This window comes from Cucurbita pepo, chromosome LG11 (assembly GCF_002806865.2).
Source record: "Cucurbita pepo subsp. pepo cultivar mu-cu-16 chromosome LG11, ASM280686v2, whole genome shotgun sequence".
Lineage (NCBI taxonomy): Eukaryota > Viridiplantae > Streptophyta > Magnoliopsida > Cucurbitales > Cucurbitaceae > Cucurbita > Cucurbita pepo.
In genome coordinates this window covers 4,517,413-4,526,331 of record NC_036648.1, presented here as the reverse complement: position 1 = coordinate 4,526,331, position 8,919 = coordinate 4,517,413, and the positions used below count along the sequence as shown (strand labels likewise).

At 37.0% G+C, this 8,919-nt stretch overlaps 1 protein-coding gene across 1 annotated transcript in view; it reads left to right on the top strand.

The window, feature by feature from the left end:
- LOC111805626 (mitochondrial proton/calcium exchanger protein-like) overlaps positions 1–8,132 on the top strand; it is a 9,907-nt gene extending 1,775 nt beyond the window's left edge. The window contains exons 2-15 of the mRNA XM_023690765.1: positions 524–1,118; positions 1,202–1,514; positions 2,204–2,350; positions 2,465–2,553; positions 2,644–2,736; positions 3,452–3,578; positions 4,511–4,575; positions 4,654–4,828; positions 5,037–5,225; positions 5,315–5,362; positions 6,043–6,189; positions 6,300–6,382; positions 6,456–6,571; positions 7,739–8,132. Of these exons, the coding sequence (XP_023546533.1) occupies positions 524–1,118; positions 1,202–1,514; positions 2,204–2,350; positions 2,465–2,553; positions 2,644–2,736; positions 3,452–3,578; positions 4,511–4,575; positions 4,654–4,828; positions 5,037–5,225; positions 5,315–5,362; positions 6,043–6,189; positions 6,300–6,382; positions 6,456–6,571; positions 7,739–7,821 (2,270 nt within the window). The 3' untranslated portion in view covers positions 7,822–8,132. The remainder of the gene's footprint in view (positions 1–523; positions 1,119–1,201; positions 1,515–2,203; positions 2,351–2,464; positions 2,554–2,643; positions 2,737–3,451; positions 3,579–4,510; positions 4,576–4,653; positions 4,829–5,036; positions 5,226–5,314; positions 5,363–6,042; positions 6,190–6,299; positions 6,383–6,455; positions 6,572–7,738) is intronic.
- Positions 8,133–8,919: the final 787 nt, after the last annotated feature.

Sequence of the window (8,919 nt, the reverse complement as noted above, 5' to 3'; positions counted from 1 at the left end):
CCGCGACTGTGTATGTATGTTGGGGACTCTTTTCTCCGTAGAAATTTTATTGATAGATTGGGGTTACTTATTTGGGTTTACTTCACACATTCTTTCAAGCTATGCTTATTTTGCTATCTTTGTAAGCTTTCAAATTTCAAATGTCAATGAGAAGTTCTGTCTCTTGTTTGAAAAAATTATGGAATATGGATCCTTTATTGTGATATGGTAATGTATTTTTTTTTTTTATTATCTCTTATTTATTTAGTTTCATCTTTCCAGGGATTAAATACTTCCATACCATCCCATTTAGTTTAGTATATTCAATCAACAATTCAATTCATCATTGATTGGGATTATGTTGTGAAAGTTATAATATTGGTAGAACTGTAAAAGTTGAAACCTCAGGTAAATTCCTTTCTGTTTTTGGACAGGATGTTTGTTGGGTTGTTCTTTCATTGATCACAGACTGAACAAATTCTGTGGTTTGATTGAATGTGTGGCCTTTGATTTCCACATAAGTAATCAAATTTATAGTATGCAGAAATGGCTTTAAGAGCGATATTGGTTAAGAGAAGGCACCGTTTCAGCTCTGAGAATCTGTCTACCAGCTTATATCTAAGGTTCTCCAGATTTGAACATGAGCAAGCATCTCAAGCTGATGATTTACAGAGGTTGGACTGCATTTCCCATCCTCCACCTGTAGCTATTGATAGAGGATGCGAAGGTGGCTTATCTTTAGTTGTTAGAAAGGAGTTTTTATCCTTCCCAGTTGCAGAATATTTTCGAAGTAATCTTCTAAAACCTCAAAATTTTGGTCATGGAATTGGAAGAGGAGCGTCAGCTTCCTGTATGGGTGTTAGAAATGTCGTACAACTTTCACATTATTCTACGACGGCCACAGCTGGTCCACCTGAATTTGGTGGTGATAATGCTAGAAATGAAAAACAAGCTGCGAAGAGGATTAAAGAGCCATCACCAGAAGATTGTGATCAAGCAGTTGAAGGTTTGAGTACAGTTAAAGCACAAGCTAAGCAGATGCAAGAATCCCAGAAAAGTGCTGAATCTTTGTTGAAAAGCATATGGGCTAAGCTTCTAGGAATAGGTCCTGCTTTGAGAGTTATTGCTTCTATGAGCAGGTTTTTAATTATTGTTCTTCTCGCATCATATTTGATCTAAAGTTTGATTCTCATAGTGCATTGAACAATATTATATCATGTAGGGAAGACTGGGCTAAGAAGCTTCACCATTGGAAGGATGAATTTAAATCTACAATGCAGCACTATTGGTTGGGTACAAAACTTTTATGGGCAGATGTTAGGATCAGCTCGAGGTTATTGGTGAAACTTGCAGGTGGGAAGGGCCTTTCTCGAAGGGAGAGGCAGCAACTCACACGCACCACAGCTGATATTTTCAGGCTAGTTCCTTTTGCAGTTTTTATTATAGTTCCGTTCATGGAGTTCTTATTGCCAGTCTTCCTGAAATTATTTCCCAACATGTTACCATCAACCTTCCAGGACAAGATGAAGGAACAGGTAAATGTTGCAGAGCTGGGTGGACATTGCGAAGCATGTACTCCATCGCGCAGTTCATTGGTTGTTTGTTCTTTGATTTTGGAACTTAAGTCTTTTAAACTTAACTCTCCTGCCATTTTTCTTCCTGTGCTGGTGTTTGTACTACATTCATTTCTATTGCTGAAATTGCTGTTTATTTACAAACTATCTTTTCACGAACAAACTATTGTGATAAGTATGTAGCTTATGCATGGAAACATTTTTTGTCACATCCGATTGGAGAAGTTTTTGTGATCTCTTTGGATGAATGAAATTGTTTTTTTAATCAATGAAATTGTTTCATTTCCAACACTAAATAAATAAATAAAGGAAATACATTTGTTTTGGCTCATGACATTTCAGTGATGTGACTATGAATCTGTGATGGTAAAAATTTGAATGATTTGTTTATTGAAAGGCAATTAAATTTTGCTTCATTATGGCCTTCAACTTTAAGTAGCTTACACTGTTTCTCTTTTACATATTTGTTGTTCTGACCTTAATACTTGTGGATCAAGGGAGATGGAACATTTTGTAATGAATGTAGCTCTTACATCTGAAGCTCTGCCTTCTATTGGACGAGATAGTTCGTAGATCTCTAAGTCATATGTTTTCTCTCTGTCTCTCTGTCTCTCGACAGAATAGGTCTGATTTTAGTTTCCATCTTTCAGGAGGTACTAAAAAGAAGGCTAAATGCTAGAATAGAGTATGCCAAATTTCTTCAGGATACTGTAAAGGAAATGGCCAAGGAAGTCCAAAACTCCAGAAGTGGAGAAATTAAAAAGACAGCAGAAGACCTTGATGAATTCATGACTAAGGCAAGTAGATTTCATCCTCCATTCCTGCAGTGTGTGTTAATTTGATTTTACCAGCTTTGTCTACCACAGCTGATACACCTTGCTCTACGGGGATGTTATATTTTGCTTATATAGGTCAGAAAGGGTGCTCGTGTTAACAATGAAGAAATTTTGGGATTTGCCAAGTTATTCAATGATGAGCTTACATTGGATAACATAAGCAGGTCAAATTTTTATTTATTAATTATGTTCTTCTATCCTTTAGCTTTTATTTTCTTTTAATATTTTTCCAGTGAACGTTCATTTATTTGCAGGCCTCGGTTGGTGAATATGTGCAAATACATGGGTATCAGTCCATTTGGTACTGATGCATATTTGCGCTTTATGCTAAGGAAAAGACTGCAAGAGTAAGAGTCTCCTATCAACATGACATGCATAATTCCATCGCTTGTGCATTTTATAATTCAGGCTTTGAAGTTTTTAGCTGTAAATATGTTGCAGCTTCAATGTACTTGTTCTTACATCTACCACTTTGCCAGTTTTTCATGTTAAAAAGGTTTGGTAATGGTCAAGGACGTTTTCTTTAATGATTATTATGCATTCTATTCGGGCTATTTTTGTGAAAGTTCACCTAAAAGTTGTTCATTTTCCTGCTTGTTTCAAGTTTAGTTCGACTTTTATTTGAAAAATGAAACATATGGTCTCATCAACAATGAGGAAATTTCCTTTCAGCCACGTGTGTAGTTTTACGTAATCACTTGCGATTGTTCAAGTTGTGGCCTTTGATGATATTAAGCTTCTTGTTGTAAGAGTTGGTATAGAAGCTTTATTAGAGAAGGATGTATATTACCATAAACGTAATGCTTCTGACCACTATTTCTTCACTCTTTGAATTATTTCATGAATCAATTTGTGCTAATTTAATGTCTTATCTTTTGTCTCTGTGGTCATCCATATTTCTTTGCTAGAGAGGCTGCATCTGAGGAATTTGTTGATAAATTTCAAGTATTTTCTTGTTTACAAAATGTTGGGTGGGAGATGCCAAAAGTAACAAGAAGTCATTATATTTTTTGTAGTCAGAAATTTCTCTCTATAAAGCACGAGGTTCTTTTATATTTGCAGGATTAAGAATGATGATAGGATGATTCAGCTAGAGGGGCTGGAATCTCTTTCAGAAGCAGAGCTTCGTCAAGCCTGTAGAGAACGAGGTTTACTTGGATTGCTTTCTGTTGAGGAAATGAGACAACAGGTTTCCTCTTTTCTTGNTATCTTACCATAAACGTAATGGTTCTGAACACTATTTCTTCACTCTTTGAATTATTCCATGAATTAATTTGTGCTAATTTAATGCCTTATCTTTTGTCTCTGTGGTCATCCATATTTCTTTGCTAGAGAGGCTGCATCTGAGGAATTTGTTGATAAATTTCAAGTATTTTCTTGTTTACAAAATGTTGGGTGGGAGATGCCAAAAGTAACAAGAAGTCATTATATTTTTTGTAGTCAGAAATTTCTCTCTATAAAGCACGAGGTTCTTTTATATTTGCAGGATTAAGAATGATGATAGGATGATTCAGCTAGAGGGGCTGGAATCTCTTTCAGAAGCAGAGCTTCGTCAAGCCTGTAGAGAACGAGGTTTACTTGGATTGCTTTCTGTTGAGGAAATGAGACAACAGGTTTCCTCTTTTCTTGTTTAGATATCAATTGTTCTAAATGGATTACCCTTTCTTTTTTCTAAATGGATTATATAAGACCTAGGAACACTATACCTTCTGTATACGGTGCGTCGGCCTTTACTTTCTTCAATTGAACCATGATTTTTTGTAACTCGCAAGCTGTCGAGCTCTGTTATGTCTGCCACGAATTCCACTGGTTTTATGAAGCAACAACATTCACTCTTTCTTGTAACCTTTTCTATATTTTGGTTCCACCTTGTATTGTTCGAGGCCTATCGTGTTCGTGGCTCCTCCTATTATACATCCGTTCCTCTTAACTAAAGATGGTTTCTTATCCTTTATTTATCCTGCTTGGAGATTTTAATTAGCTTGCTTAACTAGATCTACAGTGACCCTCCTGGGCTATATCAGCCTACTGCTTTAATTTGTGTGAAATCGTTAAATTGAAACGCACATGCATAGTGAAAAATCTTTCGCTCTGACGTAAAATATTGGTTATTTCCTGTAGCTACGTGATTGGCTGGATTTATCTCTCAACTACTCTGTACCATCTTCGCTCTTGATTCTTTCTAGGTAAATTAAATACTTTCTGTGGCTTTTTTTCTAATTGTAAGACAATGAAATATGTCTTCTAATTGATAACCAATGCAGAGCCTTCTCTGTGTCTGGAAAGGTGAGACCAGAGGAAGTTGTACAAGCAACTCTCTCCTCCTTGCCGGATGAGGTTGTGGATACCGTAGGGGTGACAGCTTTGCCATCTGAAGATACTGTTTCAGAAAGAAGAAGGAAATTGGAGTTCCTAGCAATGCAAGAAGAGATGATAAAGGTTGTGGGGGGCTTCCTTATTGTTACAATTATTACTATAAGAAAAGTTATGGGAGAAGGGGCGTTGCCAGTTTTGATTTGATGTACTTGAGTGGCTGATTCTGTATGAGTTACCTAGATGATCGAGGTTTCTTATTCTCGTTGTATTGGATTAGTTGTTTCGAAAAGGCTCTGGTTTTTGATGGTCTTCATAATATATATATATATAGGAGGAAGAAGAAGAAGAAGAGGAGCTGGCTAAGATGCAAGAAACTGCTGGTAGTCAAAAGGATGTAGCACTAGAAGAGATGAGTAGTCCAACTACTGGCGAAGAACCCAAAGAAAAAACAAAAACAATGGAGAAACAAGAGCAGCTGTGTGAACTCAGCCGTGCATTGGCAGTTTTAGCTTCTGCTTCTGTAAGAACTGACAACAATTTGTGATTTCAAGCACTAGCCTTGTTTCTCTCTTCCATTTTCTTTGCATTTACACGTGTTGTTTCGTTTAGTCGGTCAGCAGGGAACGTGAGGAATTCTTACAGCTCGTAAAGAAAGAGGTATTACTTGTTATTCCTTCTTGTTGTGTACCTGCAAATTAGCCTAACAACATAAATGTCAATAGGTTGGTGAGTTTTTTCATTGTCTCTAAGATAGTGTAACGACCCAGATCCACCGCTAGCAGATATTGTCCTCTTTGGGCTTTCCCTTTCAGGCTTCCCCTCAAGGCTTTAAAACGCGTCTACTAGGGGAAGGTTTCCACACCCTTATAAATGGTGGTTTGTTCTCCTCCCCAACCAATGTGGGATATCACAATCCACCCCCCTTCGGGGCCCAGCGTCCTCGCTGGCACTCTTTCCTTCCTCCAATCGATGTGGGACCGCCCCCAAATCCACTCCCCTTTGGGGCCCAGCGTCCTTACTGGCACACCGCCTCGTGTCTACCCCCCTCCGGGGAACAGCGAGAAGGCTGACACATCGTCCGGTGTCTGGCTCTGATACCATTTGTAATGACCCAGATCCACCGCTAGCAGATATTGTCCTCTTTGGGCTTTCCCTTTCGGGCTTCCCCTCAAGGCTTTAAAACGTGTCTACTAGGGGAAGGTTTCCACACCCTTATAAATGGTGGTTTGTTCTCCTCCCCAACCAATGTGAGATATCACAGATAGCGAAAGAATGTAGAATCCAGTACATGGCTAATTGGTTGGTGTTTTTTTTCTTGCTATTGTTTCCATTTCCAGATAGACCTATACAACAGCATGGTCAAGAAAGAGGGTAAAGATGGTGAAGAAGAAGCAAGAAGGGCTTACAAAGCTGCAAGGCAGGATACTGACCAGGATGCTGAGTCGACTTTCGGTCGCAAGGTTTCGTCGGCACTTATTAACAGGGTAACACGATTCTTCATCATAATTGTATTTCATGAGCTTATTTTGGTCTCTCGATGCTAACTCGCTATCAATTGTTTTGCTTCTGTCTCTGACCTGTACCATGTTTTCAGATTGATACGATGCTTCATAAGCTCGAAAAGGAAATTGATGATGTTGATGCCAAAATCGGGGATCGTTGGCGATTGCTGGACAGGTTTTATAGTTGCCGCTTTCTAATTCTATGTGAATCATGTGAGTGTAACTATGTATATGGTACTTCTTTGCAGGGATTATGATGGCAAAGTGACAACTGAGGAGGTTGCATCTGCTGCTATGTATCTCAAGGACACCTTGGGCAAGGAGGGAATTCAGGAAATTATCAGCAATCTCTCCAAGGATAGAGGTAAGCAATGTTGCTTCATTTTACTCTTCTGCCTCTGTTTCTTGTCCCTGACATGTGATGCTGATTTTAACCCAAGGGTGCTTTGTCGTAAGAGTTTAGAACGTTTAGAGATACTTTCCGTGGTCTTAGGTTCAAACCCGAGTTGAAAATAACTTAAAATTGTAATTATTTGACGTGAGATCCCACATCAGTTGGGGAGGAGAACAAAACATTGTTTATAAGAGTGTGAAAAACTCTCTCTAGCAGACGCGTTTTAAAAACCTTGAAGGAAAGCCCAAAGAGAACAATATCTGCTAGCGGTAGACTTGGGCTGTTACATTTGACGTATTTGGAGTTATCCTTGCCCATGATATNAAAGAGAACAATATCTGCTAGCGGTGGACTTGGGCTGTTACATTTGACGTATTTGGAGTTATCCTTGCCCATGATATACTCGTTACCTTAGAACATTGAGACATCAAAGGCCATCTTGATATGTGGAAATCAATACAAGGGGAGTAAGATTCAGATTACCTTGTTAATCGAATATCTCAAGGCAAGAACATTGTTTGAGATTCGAATCACTCTACAAGCATGATCGATCATGTCTAGCTTGAATGATTCTTGTTGATCAAATATCTCAACGCAAGAGACACTTGTTTGAGATTCGAATAACTCCACAAGCAAGATTGATCATGTCGAGCTTGAATGATTCTACATGCAACCTAAACTACATAGAATTGCAAAGAAACTTAGCTATTGGCTAAAGAAAGCACAAATGCTCCTTATACTATATTTTCAAAATCTTCTTACAAATACAACATACATGACTTTATTTATTCTCAAAACGAAACTATTAAAGGTATTCTAAGAGTTGTAACATTCATACTTAATGCCCATAATTAACCATTATGTAATTGTAACCTAAAGTAAATAAAAAATCTTAAAATATATTAATGTAATACAATAACTTTAAATTACTCAAAATTGTAATCCACCATGAATTTATAACATGAAACTTATTCTTCTTCAACGTGGCATGAATTGAAATATCTTTTGATAATTGCAACAATACTTTACATCTTCAGTGAAGTATATTGTATGATTGACGTTTCTTAGTTCATATCACTTCTGATTCTTGAAGTCTTAGTCGTTAATGAATCTCATGTTGCTACTTTCTTTTAACAGAAGGAAAGATATTGGTTGAGGACATTGTGAAGCTAGGCAGTGCAGCAGAAGAGACGGATGCATCCGAAGCAGGAAAGTCATAAAGGAAATGCACCATGTTACCCTTAGCCTGGTTGGCCTTAGGAGGAGAGTATATACTGTAATGAAGGTTACAATAATTAAGAAATCCTTTTCGAATGCAATAAAGAACGAGGGCAAGTGTTGCAGAGTCGAGCGGTTTTTTAGTTCAGCATGGAGTGGAAGATTCGAATCTTGGATTTTTTAGTCGAAGGTATACACTTTATGTCAGTTAAGCGAAGCTCATTTTAGCAACTTTTTAAGACATGTCTTGCTCTTCGATAGGCTTAAATTTTAAGGTGGAAAAGAGCACATTTTTATAGAAGTTTTGAAGATAGACTAAACTATCTTTGTCTAATGACTGCTATTAATAATTGCGGTAACTTTTCAACCGCTCCCTTAATTATGTACGATGAATTTTCTTCGTCCCACGACAGACTATTAGTTTAGTGGTAGAGTAAACAAGAATATCGAGCATATCTCTTGCTTTGAGAGAATTCACATAGGGAGGCCAGAGACAACCGAGCATAATGAATTGAAAAAAAAAAAACTTACTAATATTAAGTATTTTAATAATTTTTAAAAAATAAGTATTTACTATTTTATTTATTTAAATCTTTTGGTTTTAAAACTTTCAAAGAATTATTCATTACAAACATTTTATAAATATTTTAATCGATATTAATATAAAATCAAGATTATTTTAATTTTAATCCTAGAGTTAAATTAAGATAATTAATTTTAAAATTCATCCCTCTGTTTAATTTAAGAATAGATCGCATAAATTGGTTGAGTTCATTAGGCTCTTGGAACTCTCCGCAGCAACAATCTACGACGATCAATAGAGAATTCACACACGACCTGAATTACTGCAAGGGTCGAAGATTTCTCTAGCCTTAGTCGGTCATCATCGTCTTTAATAGCCAACCACCATCACCTCTTTTCATCGTCTTAATGTCATGTGTGGCTTATGTACTTCAGTCATCGACGATGATCTAACTCAACCTTTGGTTATTAGAAATAGAATTTTAAATGAACTCGAGTACTTATTTTAATTTTATTATTATATTTATTGAAACGAGGTTGGGTCATAATATCTATTAAAGGCTTAATTTAAAAAACAA